This window comes from Hippoglossus hippoglossus, chromosome 13, assembly GCF_009819705.1.
Source record: "Hippoglossus hippoglossus isolate fHipHip1 chromosome 13, fHipHip1.pri, whole genome shotgun sequence".
NCBI lineage: Eukaryota > Metazoa > Chordata > Actinopteri > Pleuronectiformes > Pleuronectidae > Hippoglossus > Hippoglossus hippoglossus.
In genome coordinates, this window is record NC_047163.1 from 14,416,971 (window position 1) to 14,443,094 (window position 26,124).

The following is a 26,124-nucleotide window of genomic DNA, read 5'->3' on the forward strand; positions in this document are numbered from 1 at the left end:
AGGTAAGCAGGAGGTGATCCTGACCTGAAGCACAAGGAGTCAAATGTCACCTCAAGCAAAAAACACAAGGATATTTGAAGGTTTGAGAGCTTGGTACCAAACTGTGAATGAGGTTTATGTGCTGCTGGACTGAGCCGATCATTGGTGCATGTGCAGATAATCATACAACAAGGAGCAGAGACAGTGAGAAGCACCAGACTCCCTCAGCACAGACACACACCGTGCACACAAACACAGAGACCGACGGGATACACTAGGGAGGAGGAATAACACTGGCAGACTGGAGCGTAGACCATGACACAAATACATCGGGGCTCAGTTTCCCTGTAAACAAACAAACACAAACACTCCTGCGGACACACACACACACACACACACACACACATAAACACACTACGTCCCTCTCATCAAGTACATCCCCACAAAAATGAATCTTATGGGACTAATGGGAAATTATTTTGCTTCTGATCTCCAATGTTTGTCAACATGAAAGATCTAAACAACATCCTCCCGGATAACTAAAGACAACTCGACAGTCTGTTGGAGGAAGAGAAAAAAAACATAAGCAGGGTTCAAAGCTCTAATCAAAGCTATAAAATTTATCTTGATGCTGTGAGGATTTTAATTAGAAGGAAATTCCCGCTGCCCGTGATTACTGAGGCAACAGGGGACTCCGTGTCTTTGAATCAGATGTTTATTCCTGCGAACAAACAAAAGGCAGATTATTACGACTCTTTTTTCTTTTTAAGTTGAAGATTAGTCAACAAATCCTGGAGCAGGGAAATGTTCCCGAAAAACAAACCCAACACGTTTCCGGGTAAACTTGCCGGCTGCGGGGCTATCGCGAGAGCTGCGGGGGGGGGGGGGGGGGGGTTGGTTGGTTGTCACGGTAACGGCAGGTTGACACAGACGCTGCGGGCTCAGGGAGTGGAGCGTGCTGTTGGCTGGACATTATTATATACTCAACTATAAAGCGTTAAGTATTGACGTGTTTAGTCGAACGTGAAGACAGAAAAGTAGATTAAAAAGTGAGAGTTTGTCTGAGCAAGCTGCGAAACCGAGGAGAGCCGCGGACAGTTCAAGGTGAGCTACACATTCTCAGCAGTGGGACGTTAGCAAGCTTTTAGCAAGTTAGCTTCACTAGCATCTTGTAGGAACTCTCCATGGGTGTTAGCGTCACTACACAGGTGCTGGAACCATAGAGGCGAGTTAACAGTAACTTTATCTGCTTCTTTACATCGACTTCTCCTGTTGGCATTAACCTCAGTGTTAGCTAACGTTAGCTAGCTGTGTAGCTCTTTTCTTGTTTAAATATACAAACAATATGGCACTTACATCCGAATACAGTATAACAGATAAAGGAGAGGTGCAGCTGTGTGGATGAATAAAGTTAAGAGACATTTTTTTTGCAACCCATATGAAAGAAATGAATCACAAGTAAAACAAATTATAAAGTTGCATTTAAAAGGGCTTGGGCTTGTTTCTAAATCATATTTCTCTATAAAGCAAAGTTGTTATTTTTCACGAGTTTCAGGGCGTTGATAAATAATAGAAGTTCATTATGAAACATAGAGAATTTTAGATTTCGCTATCGTGTACTTGGATTTGTGAACATAAAGTTTCCCAGTGAGGAGAATGACATTTCCCAGGAAGCTTTCTTTCAAATTGCCCATGACAAGTCCATAAATGATAATGTTCCTTTTCGGGGGGAAGGTTTCAAGTTTGACAATTTTGTAGGAAAGCCATTCATGCATATTTAGAGCCATAGAGCTTAAGAAATACATACTTTGGGAAAAAAGTGATCAGCAGTTTCAGTTTCATCACAAAAAACACAATTATATGTTTAAATTACAAATATCTATCATAACATGTCGGGGGATGGATGCACGCCATTTCTTTTTTTCGTTGGACCTCTTTTGCTTTGGGAAGTAAGGGGACATTTTAATTATCTGGTTCTCTTTTGTTGGATGGAGTTGTAAAATGTAATTGATGTAATGACGGTAGTTATGATAATGTTGCGTACAAAATTATAATTAAACATATTTCTACGTTGCTCAACTTCCAACATCTGTATGTAGTATGAAGTCTGAGCATTATATATATATATAAAAACCTTCCCTTAATGGTTATGAGGAGGTTTGTTCCCACATCTGGAGTCACTGTGTTGAAGCTATAACGTTTAAGATAAAAATTGAGGTGGTCAATAAAACAATAACAATGACTGTTGCAATATAATTTCCATCCATAGCAATATAACAAAAATCCAGTGAGACGGAATAACCAATTAAATAATATTTTTTAGAGTGTTTGTCATTCTCTGCCCACAAAGAAGAATTTAAAGACACAACTCTTTACACTTGAAATAAATAATAATGTTAAATTTATCATGATAATTATGGATATTGACCAATAGGAAATGATTTGTCATGACATCATTTTTGTCTATATCGCTCAGCCATAAATCAAAAACACTAAAACATTCAGTATATTCAGTATACCAGAGTGTGTCTGTCATCTGAATGTCTGCAATAAATGATTGAGGTCATGGCAGGAAAAGCAAAGATATACTTAATAACAATCAAAATGATCAAGGCTGCATCCTATCCACTGGTCTTGTGCGCAATGGCTCACGGATAGAGCTTCAATGGACACTTAAAGGTTACTTACATCAGTGGTTTTTCAGTTGTGACACAGTTAAAAAAATCTTCTGTGAAAAAAGGTCAGGTGGCTATCAGGAAACTTCTCATTTCATCAATGCTCTGATGCAGGTGCTGGTTCCTTGTTACCCACTTTGAGTGAAACCTTTTGTAGCCACTCACCCCGACCTAATGTCACTTTGCTATCGGCTGAGTTGCTAGGAGGTGTGGCTACCTCGCTGTATAAAATCCGTAAATGGCTTTTGCTGATTTAAAGAGGTTCCATCCTTTTTTCAAGCACATAAGTCTGCCAGACCCAATTTAAACACACCGGACGGCTTGTTTTAACTGCCTCTCGCACATTTGAGCAAATCTCTCGCTGTTATTTTACTCATTTCATTGCAGCAGTATTAATTTATAGCGTTGTGTGATTTAGCCAGGGCCCAGCGTGATAGCCTGTTTTATGTCATTACTGTTGGGTTTTTATTGCAGAAGAGACTCTTTGTAAAAGTCGCAGAGAAATACGCCGGAGGAATACCAGAGCCCACAGACAGAGGAGACATGAATTTAAATGACTTCGTGGTGCTTCATAACAGCAAGGCCAAATCCGTCAAACTCAATGCCAGGTAAGATGAGATAAGATCAATGATTTGATTTAAGGCAGTTGGTAGAAGCCCATTAGGGTTTCTTCGTTGCCACACTTTTACCATCTATACCTGAATGGCCATTTCACAAAGTGGAGTTCTGGGCAAGATAAACCTTGTGACCGGGATTCTGATAGTTTTCAGTGCTCTGTATTTGTTACCTTAATAACTGCCCGGTGCAAAATTGAGTCCAACCTCCCACTGTAGTTTCTCATTTGCCAACAGGTAATTGACTGAATTGATGGCTTGCTTGGTGGTATCCTGATCCAGTGACTAATTGATTAAAGTATGGATCAGTCATGGCAACAGGGATCTATCAGTGCAGCAGATGAATTGAACATATTGATAAAAGCCTGGACGTCCAATCTGGAAGAGCAGGTTCATTTGTATGATTGATTGTTGTTGATTGATTGCATATATGTGTGTGTTTGTTGCCATAGGAACCTGCAAGAGCTACAGATGGAGACTGTGACTCTGTCCCTGGAGAGCAAAGACATGGAAGAGAAACTGCAACAGCTGAAACAGAGCATGAGGAAAGAGAAGGAGGAGAGAGGGTGCGTATCAGTATCACAGTCAGTGCACTGGAAAAGGAAGAGAAAGGAGAGGGAGAGGTGGAGAGGACGAGCCGGGGCAGACTTAAGTGGGTGGGTGAGAATGGAAGGAAGACAGCTGAAGACGGATATGAGGTGAGTGAAAAAGGGAGGGAGGAGAGAGAAAGAGAGGATAGTAAATTAGTATGTGCAGGATGAGCTGCAGCAGATGTAACAGAAATCACAGGGGGGGGGGGTCGATTCACTTTCCTAAATGAAGTTTCAACTTACTTCACCAGTTATTTTACTGCTCCATGTGTTGTCTGCTTTCCATCACGTGTTTGTTCCTAGTTTGTGGTGATGAAGGTTTCTTGTGTGGGATTTAATGTGAATCCAACTATGGGCATGAAAGGATGGAGCTGCCCATGTGTCTGACTGTCCAGGTCATTAACTGAGAGCACAATACATCAACAGCTACACAATTCATCCACATGAAATTGAGTAATATATTCAGGATTTGATTCAGTATGTGATGATATTAAAATTGCACCATTATCTTACCATTATCATACTGACTGTCTGTGTCTGCTTAAAAATCACATTAAATAGAAGTTGTAACAGAAATGTGAAACAAAGTTGGAAATAGATAAATTATAAGTTGGTTTTGTTAAGCTAACACTGTGATGAAAGATTTCCAACAGATAATAATAATTCACTGGCATATTTTTTACAAAACCTAAGGGTTAGCTTCAGAAATCACCTTCGTCCATTTGATGTCTAAGTTGCGTTGGTTGCAGAGTTTCCATGAGGAAAAATACATCAGAGAATCTCCGAATGCCACAGCTAATCACATAGTGAGGAGAGCTAGTGAGTAATGGAGAGACAGGGAGAGAGGTAGAGCAGGTGTGAAACAGACTGCATCAGCTGCAGCAGAGCAAAGAAAGTCGAGAGTTATAGAGATGGAGGAGGTGACTAGATGACAGATAGGGGGACGGTCGATGACTTCTCTTCCCATAAAGGTCATGGAAAGGTTGCGACTGAAGGGAAAAAAGGAGAAGTCAGAAAATCTGAAAAGCCACTCATAGATAAAGTAGGCTCTCACCCATCTAGTGGATTATTCTAAAGGTCAGTGGAGCCCTACAGACACTTGGTCCTGACAACTTGTATCAGATGTTCCTCATATTTTCCATTCGCTGGCATTAATGGACAGCAATGTTAACCGCAAGTGAAAGACAATAATGAGAGTGAATGTTGAGCATGGACGGATTTACTTAAAATGTAAGTAATAAAATACCAGAAGTATTTCATTCCTTTTAAATATTTCTCTTTCTTTTTTAATATGAGTAAGCAGGTTTGCAGTCCACAGAAACATGTATAATATTGGGCAGTATTCAGTTCAAGTGAAACTCATAAAAGAAATAATATCTTAAAACAGAGATAAAAATTAATGCACCATTTGGTAGAAGAATTAGATTAGCAGAATTAGCAGATTTAAAACTGAAATGAGGCCGAACAAAACTAATGATAGCAAGTTTGAACGGTGGAACTGGGTGGTTCATGCTGGGCGGGCATAGTAGAGGGCTGTTCCTTTTCTTTTTTTCCCCTACAGATATCCTAATGGTTTGTTTTTGGGAACAGGCTGTGTGCAATTCGAGTGTTTTAATACTTTCATGGTATTTATAGAGCACCCAGACCTGCTTTATAATCAAATATGACATTGGTAAGTCACTTTCTATGCGATGGGACCTTTAACATGGACCAGCTCATACTCAAACAAAAGGATGTAGTTAAAACCTGTTGTGGAATGGCTGAACTGCTGAAAACAAAACCCCATCAGATCAGAAAAGTCAGGATCCAGCAACAAAAGTGCCAAGTTGACAACACTGCCTCTAATCGCTCCTCTTAAGACTTCATAAAAATGAAGGCCAGTGGGGGAAACGCCAACAGTCAGCTGGGTGACCAGTGGTGTAACTTCATCGCTCAGTCAGTCAGGGACATTCACATTTATAGGGCTGGCCCTGCAGTACACAGGCACATACACACAGCCACACACAAACACATGCTGCTACAAATTTATATCAGGCCATTACTGTTTTGTGTGTGTGAGACTATTAAAATTAAAAAATCTTACATGCACATCCTTAAATAAATTTTAATTGGATTTGACAGCTCACACATTCGCACACAAACAATAGCATTTATTTCCCCTCACCATTTTATTACAGCGTATGTACCTGGTCCAGTACTGTGACTATTATCCAGCAAATTCAGATTGAGGGGCATTCTTGCCTGTGTGAGCAGGAAATTAATTTGTGGGATGAAAACAAACTCCAGTTATTAATGTGATTGTTTTATTCTCCATTCCAAGTTCACCCCATTTCATCTAATTCCATTAATGACTCAGAGATGTGTTACCCAATGTGAAGTTATGGAGAAAAATGTAATAGGGGTGTATATCACAATATATGAGCACATAACTCAGAGACAGCTTTAGTGAGAAGCAGAGTCCGTATATTAGACACAGACACTTTCAGATAGTAACAGCCAGAAAACGATACACACAAACACACATTTACAGGCAGCGGCGCTCATTACAGCATCAGTGATTTAAAGCTGAGGTATGATGAGACGCTCTTTACACATTTTTAATGCTTGCTTCAGATTTATACAATATCCCAAAATATATTAGTATCGTAATGAATTAGGAAATGTGTTGTGTGTGTGTGTGTGTATATGTCCTACTCTATGAATACTCCTTTGTTTATCAGTAATTAAGAAGCCATACATCAGCATGGGGATAGGGCCATCTTGTCCAGGCAGCACAAACGATAAGCACATAAACACAGTGTTTCCTGTCACACTGAAATACTGCAACATTTAGCGCTCCGCCGACCCCAAAATACGACAACGTGTGTGTGTGTCTGCCTTTCGTGTGATTTTGATACTAGTCTCCAATAAATAATGGCCCTTGTGTTGCAGGCTACAGAGGGTACGACTACAAACTTTTTTCAGCTGAATTTATTTAGTGTTCCTTAATTTGTAAAGACACATTCATCTCGACAGGACAGGAGTCTTGCCTCGTTCCCATGTCTTGACCGACCTGACAAAGATTTTACATTTGTGTGCGTCAGCTTGAAAGAAGTGGAGTGCAGTGGGGATTTGTGTATATGCGAGAGGGAGTGAAGGTGAAGGAGAAAGACTCGGCTGCCTCAGTTACTAAGTGTAAATAGAATACATACTCTGGATATGACGCGGCTGGGAGGTAACTGAAAAAGATTCATATTCCATTCAAATTAAGAATGATTCTTTAAAAAGGCTGCCTTATATTAATACTGCTCCAGTGATTTGTTTCGGCAGTGGTGTCACTAATCAGTCTGAACCGTAGACTTCATTGATCGGTCAAGTGTCTCCATCGCCACCTGGGGGCCGGCTGCAGTATAGACCATAAACCCTGCCTCCTCCATGTTGGTGGATGAAACATGGGCATCTAAAAATTCAGAGTACACATCAATGTTTCTCAAAGATGGTTCCTTTCTTTATATGTTTGTTTTCTGGTAAATTTGATTTTAATTACTTATGTGATGCTATAAAAATGAGGTGAATCACCATGATTGAGAGCTGAGACTGATTTGCAATTGGTCGAGCATGTGTATTGGGCGGGACCTCACTCCACTCCCCAATTGCTACTGTGCAAACTGTGGCTCTAAATGCGCAAGATGGCAATGCTCATATCCGGGACATGGTAGCTTAAGTTCTGGATAGCGATTTCTGTATACGGCCTGACTTGGAATGTGCAGAGCTGTTGTCAAGGAGAGTATAACTGTAATAGAACAGTTTAACATCTGTCTCTTCCTTCTAAAGGACTTAACTTATTAGCAGTGTTAAGAAAAGTACTATATAAAAAAGTTCATTATTCTTATTATTCTAGAGGGGAATAAGGGGCTCTGTCATTTACAGCAAGTCTTTTAAATCAGGTGACATGAGTCAGATGATAAGTTGTGCTGCTGTCTTTCATGTGGACCCTCCTGCCATACTGTTTAATCAGTTTTTCCAAACACGGCTTGTTTTGTTGCTTGCTAGATTAAAATGGAAGGTAGAAGAAAAGTTTGTCGCACACATGATGAAGCTAAAAACCCCTGAACTAGAATTGAAGACGGGCAGTCAAGGATTAAATGACATTATCGAGTGCTAAAATAAAACAGATCCACATGTCCTGTCAGGCTTTTACAATTGACGCTCACGTTAATGTGGCTTCCCTTCCTCCTGTCTTTTATCGGAAGGCTTTGTAGCGATGCAGCAGTCCTTTAGATGTGAAATCCAGCTTAACACTTTGAATCAATTAATTTGTAAGCCTCTAATGAAAAAGAGGAAACAGTTCTTATCACTTCTCCTGTGACTGACATGGGAAAAAGCGGACGCGGAAGGAGGTCTGGCAGTTAATCAGGTGTTCTGGTGAATAATGTGAAGGTTACCTGGAATGTCCTCTGTTCCCCCTCAGAACATGTGGGTGTATGTTTGAAGCGCCTTTACTGTAGATCTTCAGGCTGTGATTTATTCTCAGACTGTGGAGTGTACCGTGTGTCTGTGTAATGCGCACCATGTGTTATGTTTTTCCTCTCTCGATTTATCTCTTAGATCTCAGTGCTGCCGGACTAGGTGAATTGTTCGTCTTTGTCTTAGTGTCGGGATACACTCGCACACTCGCACACCCTCATGTAGGCATCCTAAAGGATAGGCAAACAAATTCACTTTGCTGAGAGGAGGTGCGGTATAATCAGTTTGTTGAAGAGCACACAGGCGATAATAAAGCCAGACCGGCAGCTTGGGGCGAGAGCAGTTCATCATTCTCTGTTTTGGCCTGCCGATTTAATGTAGCTTTGTCTTTAGTCCTGCATGGCTTACAGACACTAGCTCTTACCTTAAGTACAGTTGAGGTTTCCATTTTCTTGCTTCCTCTGCTGTCTCACTGCTGTGCTTTTTCTTTAGTCACATTTTTTAGTCTACGTGTGTGCTGGATTCATTAATTTCTTTGCTTTTAGCACCAGTTTCAGTCTGTAGCATTCATGTCTACCATGCATATGCATTGACCTGCGACCAGCATTGTTCATGCTGGACTAAAAAGTGATTATAGGATTCAATTAACTTTCTGTAAGTTTATTTCCTGACAAGTCTCCACATCCTCCACCATCCAGAGATGAAGCCAATAGTACTGATGATGCCATTTGTGCCAATGATGTCATTTGGAGCCAGATTTTGTACAGTAGCCATTTGGGGATTGAGTTATTGACGGGATTGAGGACCTGCCAATACGTGCCCACGACCAATCAAAGTCCCAGCTGTCAAACATGACTTTTCACCTTGTTTTTATAATCATCAGAAAATTTATTAAAACTAAACTTGAACATCAGTCTGATAAAAAACGTCTAAAATAACAGAAACCATCTTTGAGAAAAATGTATTACGCTTGCACTTTTGACTTACCCTCTCTGTTTATGACCTTTCCTCTCATCTCACACTGGGAGAGAGGGAATCCAGAGAAGACACAATTATTTTGGCACGAGACTTTAAAGTGTGTGTGCATTTGTGTGTGTGGGGGGGCACAGATGTTTTTATTTCATCCTTTGGGTGAGAAGCCTGGGTGTGTTTATGTGTGTTGTCTTGTGTTTGCCAGGATTGAATGTGTCCAGGTATGACACGTGGTGTTTGTTAAAACATTTGCTGTTTCCTCGCTTTCATTGCATTATATCTGTTTATCATTTAGAAATATAGAGTAGCTCTGAGCTGACGTAAAGAACTCTTCACTCTGTCTCCTCTTCCTTGACTTTAATATTTTTGACGAGGTTGCATTTGGTGTTGTGATGTTTGCTTCCAATATGCAAGTTGTGATCAAGATAGTGATAGTGTGTGAATAGGTGTGAGTGTGTGGGCGTGTGTTTTTTTTTTCATTAACAGGTTTAATCAGGTCAACGCATGACATTTTTTCCACACTGCTGGATCAGACTATCTCTCACACACACACACACACACACACACACACACACACACACACACACACACACACACACACACACACACTCACAAACATAGGCTGTTATTGGTATTTAAAAGCATTGGAAAATAAGTAGGTGTGATCGAACTTTGTGTGTGTGGGAATATGTCTGTTTATTATAAATAAATAAACGTTCTTATTTTGAAGTGAGTGTTTACTCATACGTGTACAGTAGCTCAGTAAATGTAACTGAGCATGAGTCTGCGTGGATTAGATTGTGAGAGACACACAAACAGACACACACACACACACACACACACACACACACACTTTATCTCTCCAGGTTGCCTGTCCTGAGGGGACACCCTGTCATCCCGCAGACAGGGGTTTGCCTCAACTGTCTCCCTATAGCGACAGTCCAGTTGCCAAGGTGATGTTGCCGGCGTGATTAGCTGACGCCCACCCTCAGTGTCAGCGCAGCACAGCAACGGTGTCAGGGGTGTTGGCAACTCTTGTCAACACACACACACACACACACACACACACACACACACACACACACACACAGTCAGAGACACACTCTCACTCACACAAATCGAGTCTGACAGACTGCCAGCTCAATCCAAAATAAACTTCTTTCAAAGACAGCCAGACATCACAATAGCATAAATAGCATAAATAATTCAACAACATGAGCATGAATAACTCATGTCAAAATGAGGATTCCTCTCCACTTCTTCACTCTCTGCTGCTGACAGGAGCGTCCTGCATGTGTGTCGAATTGGTTCTTGCATTTGCATCTGCACCTATGTCTGTGTCTGTTGATGTTTAAGTAGGTTTATTTCTACTAACCTCTTGTGTGATGTCTACAATTTATGTTGCCAAAGTCAGATTGTTGTGGAGGTAAAGGTGTGTGTCACTGTGCATATACTTAACACCTTAAGGACCACTTTTTCCTGGATTTTGGTTGAGGTAGTTTGGATTTAGTCATGTTAGGCCTGTTTCATGCTGATATTTATTCTTCTTTGACATTGGTTTATTTTCTATTCGAAGCCTGGCATTGTTATACAAATTCATTCTGTAGCAAAAGTGCTTTCATTGCAGTTGTTGCCAAATCTTCCAATTCTTTCACAGTTTGAGAATGTTTTTGTTGTGGCTTGCACAGTCGCTGCGGTCATGTTAAACTATTTATCCATCTACTACTATGATTTATTAATTATATAAACTCAATTTTGTGTAAACAGATATAACAAGAATATTTCCTAGAAAAGGATTGATCAGTTTTTCTGTGCCTGTGTTGCATTTTGTTGCTAATTACCGAATGAAAGTCATATATTTTCTCTGTCTGCAGGCATTCAGGAGGGTTTAGATGGACGTCTGGACAATGTGGTTCTTCAAACAACAATGTAACAAACAGCGCAAAGAAGTTCAAGGAGAACAGACTCCAGAAGGTACACCAGATGTTTTTATGATGTGTTAATTTTGTATATATGTATATATATATATATAGTCATATACTTCCTGTTAAACCTGATTTCTAAGGGTTACCTGCACCATTATGGATGTCTTCAAATGTCCATATATATCCCATATGTGAATTAAACATATGAAAACACCAAGGACACCAAGCATGGCTTGAGATAAGATTGCACTTTGCACCCAGGAGCTTAATTTTAGAAATTATTACCATAGATCTAGATCTAGTTTAGTACTGCCTTAGAGTGAAGAAGAAGACCGAGAATGATTTCATTCTCATCATTTTAATTTCAGCAGAGGCCAGCGCCTGCTATTAAATATCCCCTTGTAGAGAATACGGATTCTCATTGAGAGGCAATAACTGTCATGTCCAGCATAGTAATTTGTAACAAAATGTAAAATCTAAAATGAGAAGGTTAAATTTCTGTGGTACATTCAAGGATACTTTAAATTGTAGTATTTATAGTCACCAGATTGACAACATGTAAGGGCTGCAATCAAGAATAGATTGACTCATTTTATGATACAGACTCAATATATGTAAAATAACCTCTTATGTAGCAAGTTTTTATTCATCAATTTGTTTGTTTGCACATTAAAGAAATGCTGCAAATTTAGGAATAGGTCACATACTTGCATACAAATTCAGGTCACTCCCACCCTCCCTGTCTCCTCCCCAGCTGTCAGCAGGCAAGATGAAGATCCGAATGCTGAAGACTGAACCGCTGACAGGTGAGCAGTTTGCACAACCTGGCCCAGACGTGTTTCCAAAAACCATTGGTCCTTTGATAGACTACCTTGTTCTGAAATCCTCTCTACCCTCCATGATGATGTTAGCATTCAAGAGCCGCTACAGGGCACCACCCTGCTAACTGGAACAGGTTCAGTGTCTCGCCCACACTTGACTTCAATAAGTTGGATACTTGCCCATAGCATAGGCCAGTCTGTACAATTCTCTCGTTAAAGATTGATCTCTAACCAGTAGCAAAACTTGGCAGTAGTAGTAATGTTTTGAACACGCACAAGCACAAGCACAAAATTACACCTTTTAATTAGCATTTTTGAAAAAATGCACAGATGTAACTTATTAAATCTATATAGCAACAGCAAATGTAACTTTATAAGGATTGGTCTGGTTCTTGTCAAATATTCTTGTATAAACTGTGTTTCTGTGCTCGTCTCTACATTATTGTCAGACAAATATCTTTAAATGTCAGTGATATTAAATGAAATCCCCCTGGTCTAGTCTAACAGAATATTTGGTCTTTTTAGTCCAGCCTCAGCCGCCCCCTCTGCCTCCTACCATTGGTCCTCGGACGATAAGGAAAAACAGGCTGACGGGAACAATCTGTGGACAGTGTGAAGTCAAGACAGCTGGACTGGTAAATGCACACAAACACACCCAAACAACACTGTGTGGCTGAAATTCTTGTATATTTAATGTATGTGCTTTCTATCGGACCAAAACTCATCAGCCTCCTGTGTTCATACCTTTTAAAAAATGTCCAATGAGACAAACTCATTTTTTTTTAGGCATCAGGTGTCTAATTGACCTCTTATTTTTCCATAATGTCATGAGCCGAGCTAAGATAAAATGTTTTAAGTGAATTTGTAAATTAATACCAGGAATCAAAAAACTTGACCTACACTCATAATTAAAAAGCTGAATCTGTCACTTGCCTGTTTATTTCTCTCTTTATTCTACTTGTCCATCATTTTCCATCTGTTTGTGCTTTACTGTCCCCTCTTCTGCCCTCTTTCTCTTTCTCCTTGCAATATGTGTTTATCCTTCTTTCTTTCTCTCTTACACACTCGCAAATTGTTGTCATCCCACCAACCTCCCCTTTCCCCCCCCTCACTTATATCCCTACCTGATTCTGTCTTTCTTTTTTCACCCCCTCTATCATGTTTGTCTGTCTGTTTCCTTCCTCTCCCTGCCGCTGCCTCGCCGTGCCCCTGCTGTCCAATCTGGCGGGTCTATCTGTGTGTTTGTGTTTGCACTGATAACAGTTTAGCTGGATCCATTCATCGATACCCGAGACCTCTGAGGGCACCATTGTTTATTCTTTCTCTCTCTTCATCCGCGGCTGCTCGAGAGGAGGGACTGTGGCCTGCAACTGTATGTGTGAACAAGAGGAAGGGAGAAAGCGAGAAATGAAAAGCCTTGGTGTATGTGTGTATAGCAGTCTGTGGCAGACTGAGCCGAGTAATGCATGCTTGATGACCAGTCACTCCCACATCCCCGCCTTCTAAATCCTCAGCTACTCATGTGTAATTCCTATCGTATTTCTGACTGCCAGCAGAGTTTAGTATTGAATAAATGATGCTTCTGAGAGACAGTGAGACAGAGAAGGAGAGAAATAGTTGTAGAAAGAGAGACTGAAAGAGGGAATGAAGGAAAGGGGAGGGACTGAACTGATTCCACTGACAGCCTCCATTTTTCTGCCACTTTGTTTTGGAGTAAGGTATTTTTAAGTGCAACACACACATTGTGGTAAAATGTAATGTGGTGATTTGCTTGATAGTGCATCTGATGGTGCTGAATCGTCCAATGAAGGCTCCAGTGCCCCCAGTGCCCCTTAGTGAGGGGCTTAATGGCAATGTTTGTAGTAGTGTGGGCTAAATGTACACACAGATACACACAGTCCACTGGTGTACACATGCACACATTTCAGACAGCCCCTGTGCCCAATAATTACGGCAATATAGGAGAGTGTTATGACTCTGTTTCTGCCGTTATGTCTGAAACTGCACTTAACCACATAAATGCACACTCACAAACACATAGTCGTATACACATCTGGGCTTGTTTTCAACTATGACTCTACAAAAATCACATGTGCGCACACACACACACACACACACACACACACACACACACACACACACACACACACACACACACACACACACACACACACACACACACACACACAGACACACACACACACACTGGTGCAGTGTTCTAGAGTTATCCAAGCAAAAAAAGATCCTCGGTTCCTTAATGCGAAGCACACGAGAGCGCAGTGATGTGGCGCTCACTGCCTGAGAGGGATTCCGACTCCCTGGGGGACGTTCTGTAATTTATCCTCAGGCTGATAGAGGAAATCAGGCCTTTGTTTATGGGACCATTAAAGGGCTATATAGCAGCTGCACACTTGCATTTTCACATACACACACACACACACACACACACACACACACACACACACACACACACACACACACACACACACACACACACACACACACACACACACACACACACACACACACACACACACTGATATGTGTGCAACAGCAGAAACAGATCACCACAATGTAACAAATATACATGTATATATCCATTAATACATATTAAAGAGAATCTGCTGGTAAAACGTTGCACTGTAAGACCTCTGTTAATATACAACACATCTATTAACATCTATTAAAATAAGCATCTAAGTCATTTAAACCAGAAATATATTATACTGTTACCAAAAAGAGTTAAAGCTCGGGCTTGTAATCCTGGGAAAGCGTGCAGGCTGTACTTTCAAAAAATGCAACCTTTACATCCCACCCCCTCCCATCGTCCCTCTTGTGAAAGGTACGCCTCCAAAACACGTGACACACTGTAACCAACAGCAGCTAGAAACCTTGACTCACTTCTGGCTATTATCTCTGCATGCGCAATGCACGTCTCCTCGGCTGAGGGCTCCAGTCATGCACAATTAGAGCACCGGTGATGGCGCGCAGTCGGACAGGTTTTTTGTTATGTTTATCACAATTCTGCGAGGGCCACAGACACTGGCTTCTTTCTTTTGTTCTCCAACAACATAATTTATTATTGGCTATCAGGGGTTTGAGGCGGACTTCAACAAATACAATGAAAAGTTTTGCAGAAGCAAATAAACAACCCTACCTACCAACCCGACCTTAAAATCCCACTACACTAAAGTTTACATTCTGTATTGATGATGAAACCCTGGGCCATAAGGAAAAAAATACCTGCATGCCAAATAAAAAGGGCCAAAGAATGATCGTCTGTTTATTTACTGTTTGTTGTTTTTAAATTTTAAGGAGCCTTGGTCCTGTGCTTGCTCCCACTTTCCCTTCCATGGATTTTCCCTTCTGATTCGCTGCCTCCACTCCTCGTGTTCTTGCCTGTGTTCTCCCTCCACCAGATCTAGGCCTATCTCCCAGAACTGCTGATGCAAGGACTTTCCCCCACTAATAAGACCAAATTCTCACAGATAGAAGTGATAATGACCTCCCTTAAGATGCTCACTCTCACTCACCCTCAAAACACACACACACACACACACACACACACACACACACACACACACACACACACACACACACACACACACACACACACACACACACACACACACACACACACACACACACACACACACACACATACACACACACACTCAAACACCTTGCAGCATCCTGCTAAAGATTCGATTTCAATATTCATCCCTCCTGTCAAGGTTTGTTTGGAAAGGTAGGGGAAGGGAGAAGAGCTTAGGTTCAGGTTTAAATCTTTATGAGTCTTCTGGTCGTTACTGCAGATTGTGTGTGCATTGCGATCATGCACATACCGCACATGTACATTGAATTATCATTCTTTTTTAATTGTATGCTTGCCTCAGACACATGAACACACAAATCTTCACATCCGTTTATCTGCCTGGTGTGTCTCTGTTTTGCAGAGTTGCGTTGAATGCACGGAGCACTACTGTATCGGCTGCTTTGCCAGATTTCACCAGAAGGGGGCACTGAAGCTCCACAGAATGATCCCCATTCAGGTGAGGAAGCTACCATGTGCGTCAAGTTTATTTTCACCCTGATCTTTGTCTGTTTCTCTCCGTCTCTTTCCCTTTCATAGATACTTTCAATAATATCTCTGATGATCACATCCTGCTTTACTCATTCTTTATTTTACCTTTCTTGCATCCTTGGCTGTGGCATCTACTTCTTCTCAACCTCTAGTATTTTTTTCCGCCTCTCTGCTTCTGCACCCTATCTCACTTGGTATGCGTGCATGCACACATCCACACACACACACACACGCACAGTCTTGTCATCATTGCTTCAGGGGACATTGCATTGACTTAACATTAAATCCCCGGAGACCTACTCTAACCTTAACCAGTGGCTTTATCCGCATCCCAACCTCAACTTAAACCCTAACCTCAAAACATATCTTCACCCTCAAATTCAATTATTAATGTTGTGGGGATTTGTTTTTGTGAACAGATTTAGGTCCCCACAACATGAGTAATACCTGGACAGCACATACACTATGAGAGTCAATGACACACTCACATTGAGACGGAGAACAGGCCTTGGGCAGCAGTCAACCCAAGACCAGCCACAGCAGTCTTCAGTCAGAGATAACACAGAGAGACAAGACAGCAGGTCAATGGCAGAGAGTTTAATTTAGCCAGCACACTTGTGTTGGATCCATAAAATGGAAAAACAAGATTCTGCTATCAATCAACTGAGAAAATGACTCTTAATTTGACTCTTGGTGACACATCTTCGGACATAAATCTACATAAATCATTCAGTTGTCAACCCCAGAGTTAACTTATGAACTTAACGAACATGTATACAGGTATTTATATGCAAAAAATGCACAGTGGACAAGGGAAAAACATATTTTTTAATATCTGGCCATATTCAGCTCTGGTGCTTTAGTAACTTGTGTAATGTGGGAGTCCCTTGTGTTGTTTTTCTCCACTGCGTGTGTGTGTGTGTATGGTATCTGATTCATGTAGTTACTCCATGTACTTATGAATTATCTGTATCTTCTGTTTTCTGCTGGTTGCACTGTTTTTCCCCTCGCAGGATGTGTGGGATTTTGCCAGCTAATTTTCATGTTATTGTTTTCTTGGGCACAATAATTTCCATCTAGAAGCACACGCTATGATGTGCGCTTTATGGCTGTGTGAATTTCCATTTTGATGGTTTACCTGTCAAAATGTTCTTTGCATATTTCTGTGCACATTTGTGTGTGACAGTATGTGTGCCTATATGTTGTTTTGTGTGGCTCCATATGCTATTTTCTGTGCTTTTGCATTAAAGTAAGGCTTGGGCTGCATTTTTCTGTCCGAACCCATCCGACCTTGAGAGAAAACTAACTCAGCCTGACCAGAACACGACAGAGATTCTGTTTTTAGTTTCCAAACCTGACCAGAGCCTGATGCAGTTAATATGAGCTGCTCAGAGTTTGTGTAACCCTGCCACTGACATGCATGGTTACTGCTTCTTTTCACCAATAACACAAATGAGCATTCTGAAAAGCACAGCCAAAGCAATTGACTTAATCTTTTTATCAAAACCTGGCCCAGCCCACACTCAGCCCATTATAAACTAACCCCTATGAAGTCTATGTGCTAATTTACTACGTAGTCAACACACTAGTATATACTGGGTAGCCAGCATGGTGGAACAAAGCTACACACACTGACAGCGACAAACAGTACACACATTGTACCAGCTCAGTGAAGACAAAACAACACTCTCTCTTCTGTCCTCGCTGCAGCACTCAGTGATGCATGGGTGGAAGTTCTCTCAAACACCAACTTGCATTCTGTTATTCTATCACACACACAAAACTGTGTATTTTGGCAGGACATAAGAACTGGGGATTATACACATGCAGCTGACGCAGCCATCTCTCTCTCTATGCTAATCCTGTTTCATTTGCCTTAGAAAGAATAAGTGGAGGGAGAATCATAGAAAGAGAGACAGAAAGACAAAAACAGAATATTAATTTCATCAGCATGCTGTGTTGGGGCTTTCATCAGTGCCTCATCGGCCCGTGTGTCCGGCCTCACACACACACACGCGCACAGATAGATTTAGCCTAACCTGTGTGTGGTACATTACATTATTACATTACATATCATTTAGCTGATGCTTTTATCCAAAGCGACTTACAATAAGTGCATTCAGCCATGAGGGTACAAACCCAGAACAGCAAGAATCATGTAAGTACATTAGCTTCAAAAAAGCCAAACTACAAAGTGCTACATGTAAGTGGAATATAGAAGTGCAGTTTTTAAACATCAGAGTTGACGATGGCTATTAGACATCATCTTCTTAACCAAGGTGTAGTCGGAAGAGATGTGTCTTTAGTCTGCGGGGGAAGATGTGTAGACTCTCTGCTGTCCTGATGTCAATGGGGAGCTTGTTCCACCATTTGGGAGCCAGGACAGCAAACAGAAGAAGGTCGGGAGCAATAGACTGGAGGATGTGAGAAGGGATGGGGTCAAGGGGGCAGGTGGTTGGGAGGATTGTATTTCTGTCTGGTACCAGATGAGTGTGGTCTGCTGTATCTAAGTAATGCAGTTATAATTAACATTATCACATATATTGAACAAATTTAAATGTTACAAAATCTCACTATCTTCTCTTTCTCTCTCTGTGTCCCCACCCCCCCCCCCCTCTCTCACACACACACCAATCACTGCAGCCAAGACAAGCTATTGGGTGGCACTATCTAATCTTAATTTTGATACAGAATCTTTGTGATCTCATCCTATCTTAGTAATTGAAACCACAAGGAGCTGTAGCATTGTTAAATGACAGACAGGGGGTTGTGAGTCAGAGCATTTGCGATAGTGCTGAGACAAGCGTGATCACACGAGAAGCAAAAAAGCCAGCCCTGAATCCCTTGCATGCTGCGGAGTGAAATTGTATTTCTCCCTGTCCTCCTGAAATCAAGTCAAAAGTGCTGGTTCAACTGCTGAATATCATCAAGGAACTAGCATATGAGGGGTTGCCCCACTTAGATGTGGTGGAAACTAATATGCGGTGGCTTGAATCCGAGATTTACAAAATACAGGCAGTTGATCCATGCACATATAAGAGCTGATGTGCATGCAGGCAGTGGGGATGCTACAATGAGTATGTTAGCCTTGGATAAGTGATGTTGCTGCCCATTTCTTCATAAAAATGAATCTAAAAAATCACAGGAGTTTGTGCCCACAAAATCAGATCAAACGATGCTAGTCTTATTATTTTTATGAGGTAACTCATTTGTATTCTGTCAAATTAATGTAGTTGTAATGCAGTCATTCCCGTTGAAAAGTAGAAAACAAAGTCAGTTTAGCAAACAGCAACCCAGTCAGTGTTCTTCCAGTAGGTCTGCATGTTGCTGCTACTACTCATGGACCTGAAGTGGTCAAATAAGTCACTGTTGGTGGAGCAGTGACCCCTCGGGTTTTTTTTAAGCTGAAGAAAAAGATCAAATTTGTTGTGTGCAATTTGAACACCTCAGACATTCAACCAAACTTTGTTTTACATCAAAGATTCTATTAAAGCACACAACATACAAACATGTCAATTCGTCTGACCCTTCAGTGTCTGCGTCAGTCTCTTGAGAGGCATTCACATAGTTGAAATTGGTTGTTGACATGATAAGCCGCTAAAAAAATCTTTTAAGAACAGCAACAAAAAGCTTGAGAGAAAAAAGTTGAAAGCCCTGTCTGCTGTTAAACCTCAACTCTCTTGGCCATTGTGAGAAGTTGGTATGGCTGTGTGACACCTGCACATGACACTGTTGGCTGGTGACAAAGAAGAGAAAGAGAGACAGAGTAAGAAGGATGGCTTCATCAGTTGTACTGTTTTAAAACTTCTTGCGATGTAATACTCATGTCATCAGAGGGTGTTAAGATCAGGAACGGTTCGTTGCTTGTTTCCTGTAGCATCTTGTCAGACAGTGTGAATCTCTGTGAAGGTGTGACAGGGTTCATTTCAGGGGCTAACAACAGAGAAATGGTTATAATTCCCTTATATCTGCTGTTACAACACTAAGTCAATCTAGTCCACAAACCAGCAGTTAAAGGAAGGGTTAGTAATTTGTTCCCGACAGCCATTGATAAATAAAGTCATCTGGGAAAAACAATCCGGTATCTGTCGTCCTCGCAGGACTATAATAAATATGACCAAGAAATGATTGGTCGGCCTACCTGTCTGTCACGAACCAACTCTGCATGTTCTCTTACTTTGCATGACCAGAGTCTTAAAGGGATAGTTCACTGAAAAATGAAAATGTACTCATTTTCTACTCACCGCTATGCCGATGGAGGGGTGGGTGAAGTGTTTGAGTCCACACAACCCTTCTGGAGTCTCAGTGGTTAACTTTGTTGCAGCAGAATCCATTAAGAAGAAGAAGTGTCGATAGCCAGAAGTTATTGGGTGAGTTACAGAAAAGTAATCTTCTAGCAGTTGTCAAGTAGTGCAATACCTGATTTAAAGGGGTACCTTTGACTAGAACGTGGTTTGGAAGAGAATGGGATGTACCGGTTGCATTTTTCTTAGTGTAGCCTGCCCTTGGTAGCTTTTCTGGGATTGTAAACCCTAGGTTTAAGCTACCTTACACACAACATATACAAACACAAGCTGATATAAAATATCGTTTTTTACTTAAAGCAGTACTTTAGGAAAGTATAAGCCTTTTATCTTTTCCACGACACACCTTTCTATTGGTTCCTAAACACCGTAAGCAAGTTCCCCACTGTTACTTATGTTAACCCCAGACAAAAAGGCCGATAGGCTTTGTTTGCCATATGCGTTTGTCAGTTGTCCACCAGCTTTTCTGCATGGCAGCCTGTCAATACAGAACTCAGACTCCAATATTGCATATAATGACCACAATTGTTCTCTGTTCTCCTTTGGATGTCTATGAGAGATAGTAATTAACCAGCAGTGGAAACACAAATATAAAAAAGAAACAATCTTTTTTACTGAACTTAAGCAAAAACATCCTTCTAGTGTCATAATCAGTGAGTGGCAGCCAAGGTGACAAGAACAAAACAGCAATAAAGTGCGTCACAAAATGACTCAAATTATCATGTAGCCTTGTAACCTTGTTTGAACACTGCGTCTGTCCCTCTCAAGCTCTCACTGTCTCTTGTCATCCACATATTCATGGCTCCATTTTGTTTTTGTGTGTCTGTTGCACACATTCAAGGACGGGATAACAGTCAACAGTCTGGTTAACCTCAGCAGCCTTCATGGTCAGTGGTGATTAATGGAACAGAATAATGAGTTCAGCCTATGGTACAGAGAAGCTCAATCAGCACTCATGCAGTGTGCTACCCATTTTCACTGGTTCATAATTATGGAGATACGACTAATTACAACCGGTTTACTGATCGTGCAGGATTTTTTTCTTCCTCAAATAAGAGAGAAGCAGGATTGGTGTATTTGTGATGTGCCATAGGATGAAGTTTGTTAATAGATCTGTATTACTGCTCGGCTGAATTAGTATGAGATTTAAAAGCAAACAAAGTGAGATGGGCTGTCAATATGGTCATGTGATATAGTGACTTCCTGTTTTTTTATTTCTGGACCCAAACCCGAACGCAGGTGGTTAGAAAAAGTGGATTTATTCAGGACGATGGGCAATGGTTGATGGAGCGGTGGTGGGGGGTGTGAGGCAGGCGGGCACAGAGGCCAGACAGGCAGATGAGTGAGGAAGCTGGCTCGAAAGGTAAAGTGGCATGGGGAGACGAGGGGACGCACAGGGAAAGATGGCGCAGGAGAACACTGTTAGAAACAAAGAGACTGGGGTTCTTGTCCTGTTGGTTTGAAGGACACACACACACACACACACACACACACACACACACACACACACACACACACACACACTGATGAGGCCAAGAAACATAGGAAAAAAGGAAAACAGAGACACTTTGGGAAAGACATGGTCACAGCCCTCACACTGGCTCCATGTGATTTCCTTTACATAAATCAAAGACACGCTTTTACTGTATAAAATTGAGTTTATCATTGTGACTTTCAAGGTTATGCCATTGATGTAGGGATAAGCACTTAAATTGATTAGGTTGTACCCTCTAAACGGGGTTCATGGCAGCTGAGTGGCCTTATTTCACTGCCGTCATGTCATCATTTCATTACCTCCATGTCATCAGTGTACATTAAGTGGGACTTGCTTGGTTAGAAACTTGTTATAGGTCCCAGAATTGATACCATAGCGACAGAAATCCCTGCAAGATAGAGGTACAAGTTCAGCTGCTATGAAGACATACATAAATCAGGTTGGCTTCCATATTGCATCTTATTTCCCAGCTTTCAAACAAGTACTGAAATATATTTCTCCCATTGTGGACTATATTAGTCTTTGTTTTAGTCCCTTACTGCATCTTTAATGTCCACTATTTTTACACTTTTCCACAAAACACATTCACATGTATCTTTTTCTCTAACAGAATTCACAGGTTTGACTGTCAAAATATTTTTTTTTTAAATGGAAGGTGGATTTTCCTGCCTAAGCATTCAGCAGTTAATTGAGCTATTCACTAAGGGCCTGATTTATATGATGAAACATTCCAGAGGAATTTAGAGCAGCTGAGTAATTTCATTTTTTTCTTATTTTTATAACACAGAAAAAGTGGGGCTGCCATCTTATCCAGTAACAGCAATGTTGATCTAATCTCAGATACCATGGATTTCTTTTACAGACAGAACTACAGACCCGTGTGAGCACTCGAGATGTTGTCGATTACTATCCCAGCACCTTTCCAAGTCCTGGTCCTTGTTCCAAACCCGGCATCAGTCACACACCCATGTCCAATGCAGGTACCAGACAAGATGAACAGAGCCCAGAAAAAGGAAGAGAGGCTGTGACAAAACCAATGCAACTGCAACATGATACCAGCCAGGTATGTGGTCTACTGTTACAATGCTTCAGTTACTACTGTTACTCTGCAACATTTATAAATGATCAAGGACAATAGGGTTAAATGATATAATTGTGTGGAAATTCTCTGACTCATCTCACAAAAATCTGCATATTGGGTTTGTTAGGAAACAAGAAAGTGAGAAGAGTAAGAAATGTTGAAACAACAGTATAATAGGAGTTATGACTCTTTAATCTGGGCTTTTAGTAACATGGTTTTTGGTTAAGTGGCCTTTTTTTAACTTACTGTTCTTAGCTTTGAATAACACAAGTGATGTTAAGTGTGGAAAAAAACAAGCCTTGAATTAAAAAATGTGCTGGGTTAAATCAGTTCATCACAAGTCAAGAATATAGTAATACAGTAGGCTTATTCTTCACAGTTACCTCAATGTTATATAAACAATAACTTGAATCTTCTGAATCTGAGCAGAGCACTGTATTTTTAGACAAATATTATTTTATTCCCATGCGCTGCAATAAATTGCTTAAACTTTATGCACACATCTTTGTACACATTTTGAAGAAAAATCCATAAAAATCTGTATTCTAAAAAATAGGTGAATTTTTCCAGAATGCCTATTGAATCATTTAGAACTAGATGACCAGAATTTCTCTCCATTTATGAACTACTTGCTGTGACAATCACAGCAAGGTAAGTCAAACAAGCCTCTACACCATGTGAGTTTTATCTCTGCGCCCTGTGAGTCAATTGAAAAGACCTCAAACAAACCCTAATTGATGTAATATCCACAGGCTGCATCTACAGTCAGGCGTGTGAACTGCATGTACCTGTGGACTAAAAACTGCCCGCCAACAGTTTGAGCCTGGCAGTCCGATTGACATTGCAGCTACCACAGAGCTCAGTTGACCTCATTCACACAGCACTCATTTCAAACAGCTGGGGTCAGACGCTACTGAGAATGGGGAGACCTCTACCCTATTCTTAACTTCAACTGGTCAAGCACTGCTTGTCTTGCTGGTCCCAATGGCGCACTACTCTGCCATGTTGTATAAACGAGTGTTCAACTTACAAGTTCAGACTTCATAGAGCTAAGATGTTTAAATCCCACTAACCTCAGAAGCAACATCCACAACTGCCTGACTGAGGAAAGTTACTGTGTTTTAAATCCTGGCAATAATGTGGCTGAATATGGAAAGGTATGAACGCACAGTAAAACAAACCTGATTGTTTGACACTCAGCAGCCGTTAGCCAGTGGTAGGAAGCATTATTTACAGAATTTGGTGGCCACATTTAAGGGTCACAGTGACTTCATGAAAAAAACTTTTTAGCCTCATGGACGACGCAAGAGAATCCTTTCAAATTTGGTAAAAATGTTCACTATAGACTCAGACTAACTAATTCGATTTGGGTGTTTAAAAGTCAAGGTCATAGGACTGAAACTGCACTGGTTGGCGGAGGCAGTTAGTCCAGTTGCTTGTTGTAATGCATACAGTCAGGTGTACATCTCCTCACAGTGTTTACTAGAAGCTTGGGATAATAAAAAAAAATGTAACCTACTGACCTCTATAGTTGTTCAGTCTAACAAAATGTAAAAATGGTAAATGTATTGCATTTTTTGATTTCCTATTCGTAATGACCACTTTACACTACAAGGTTACATGCAGTCACACACATATAGCACTTCTCTATCACTCATATATTTCCTTCACACACTGCTCACAGTACAAGCGTCAGGGGCAATCTGTTGTTCAGTGACACTTAGACATGTTGACGAACCACTGACCTTCTAATTAGTGGACAACCTGCTCTATCTTCTGTGACACAGCCGCTAATATGAAGCGTGATGAATTATCTTTGAAATGCTGTACGTCTGATGAGCACTATCTAAAAAAAATATAATAAAATGCAATGTAATATAATTTTTGCTTTTATTTCAATCGCGATAGTAGTTGGGAGGTCTAACATGAAGATAAATGTCCCCATTAAATTTTAATGATGTAGCTACAAAAGTATAACCAAGGTCACAGCCAAACTTGCGTGCGTGTAAACTTTAAAGCCTTGTTTTTCCCTGTCCTTGCATGTGACATTGGCAGACAGTGGTGGGCTTGCAACATTTAAATTTTCATTCAATTAACTCACACATCAAGAAATGAATAGACAAACATAGACACAAGGCCGCTGCGTGTCTTGCTCGTGCCCGGGACAAGACGATCTCCAGAGCCCCGTCTCCTGCATCCCTGCCAAAGATGCACTGGCAGCGTCTGAAAAAACTCTCAGATTTTTTTTAACCTTACTTTAACTGTGAGAGACCAAACCATTTTTTGCATGATAGGGAGGTGAAATAGGTAAGTGAAATTGTTTTCAGCCACTATGTCAAGGAAAACTAAGAAGATAATAGAAATAACAAGCTTTCATGTTACTCACGAATACAATATATAGTTTTTCGCAAATATTTATTTTTCATAAATTATTTCAGCAGTTTATTTTATTGTTTTATTATTTTTCCATTCAAATTCTCTGTAGTTCATATGTTAAAAGGCTTTAGTTCAGCTACACACAACCCGACTTTGGTAAATATGATTCTGTGTTAAGAAACTGCATAGGCAGCACTAATAGCACTAAGCTTCTCTGAAAGGGTCATAGAAATACTATATGCTAAAACGTTTTAGCATGAAAGCTAACAGGCTATAGCGACCCTGACCCTAACCACACCCCACTCACTCTGTTGGACCCATCATCTCTCTCACTGTTGCCCTGGCCCTGTTAACTTTATCAAACTATAAAGTAACCTTAATCTATGACGCACCTCACTGCTCCCAGACAAAAATGTATGATGCATAGGGCCAGGCTAAAGACAATACAGACCTACATGTGTAGGATACTGTATTGGTCATTACCAAGTTCAAAATTTAAAATGTAAAGGTGTGTGTGTGCGTTTGTGTGTGTTTGTGTGTCACTATACTCCACTGGCTCATCAGTAATTTCAGAAAATGCACTGAAACAGCATAATGGAATATTGCTTAAAATATAAGTAAGGAGCCTATATTTAATAAAACCCTCCCGATGTGTTTAAATCAGTGTAAAACTATACAGTTTAATGTGATTAAAGCAGTAAAGCAGTCCGCGTGAAATATCTGTTGTCCACAGCTGTTTTATACTGTATGAGAAGCTTCTTC

At 40.7% G+C, this 26,124-nt stretch overlaps 1 protein-coding gene across 4 annotated transcripts in view; it reads left to right on the forward strand.

The window, feature by feature from the left end:
• Positions 1 to 882: 882 nt before the first annotated feature.
• zbbx (zinc finger, B-box domain containing) overlaps positions 883 to 26,124 on the forward strand; it is a 55,835-nt gene continuing 30,593 nt past the window's right edge. For all 4 annotated transcript variants that reach the window (XR_004615836.1, XM_034604240.1, XM_034604243.1 and 1 more), the window contains exons 1-8: positions 883 to 1,083; positions 3,129 to 3,262; positions 3,721 to 3,834; positions 11,151 to 11,250; positions 11,956 to 12,007; positions 12,548 to 12,657; positions 15,979 to 16,074; positions 22,768 to 22,968. Coding sequence is in view for 3 of the 4 variants with exons in the window: in XM_034604240.1 (XP_034460131.1) it covers positions 3,198 to 3,262; positions 3,721 to 3,834; positions 11,151 to 11,250; positions 11,956 to 12,007; positions 12,548 to 12,657; positions 15,979 to 16,074; positions 22,768 to 22,968 (738 nt within the window). In the remaining variant the exon portion in view is untranslated. The remainder of the gene's footprint in view (positions 1,084 to 3,128; positions 3,263 to 3,720; positions 3,835 to 11,150; positions 11,251 to 11,955; positions 12,008 to 12,547; positions 12,658 to 15,978; positions 16,075 to 22,767; positions 22,969 to 26,124) is intronic.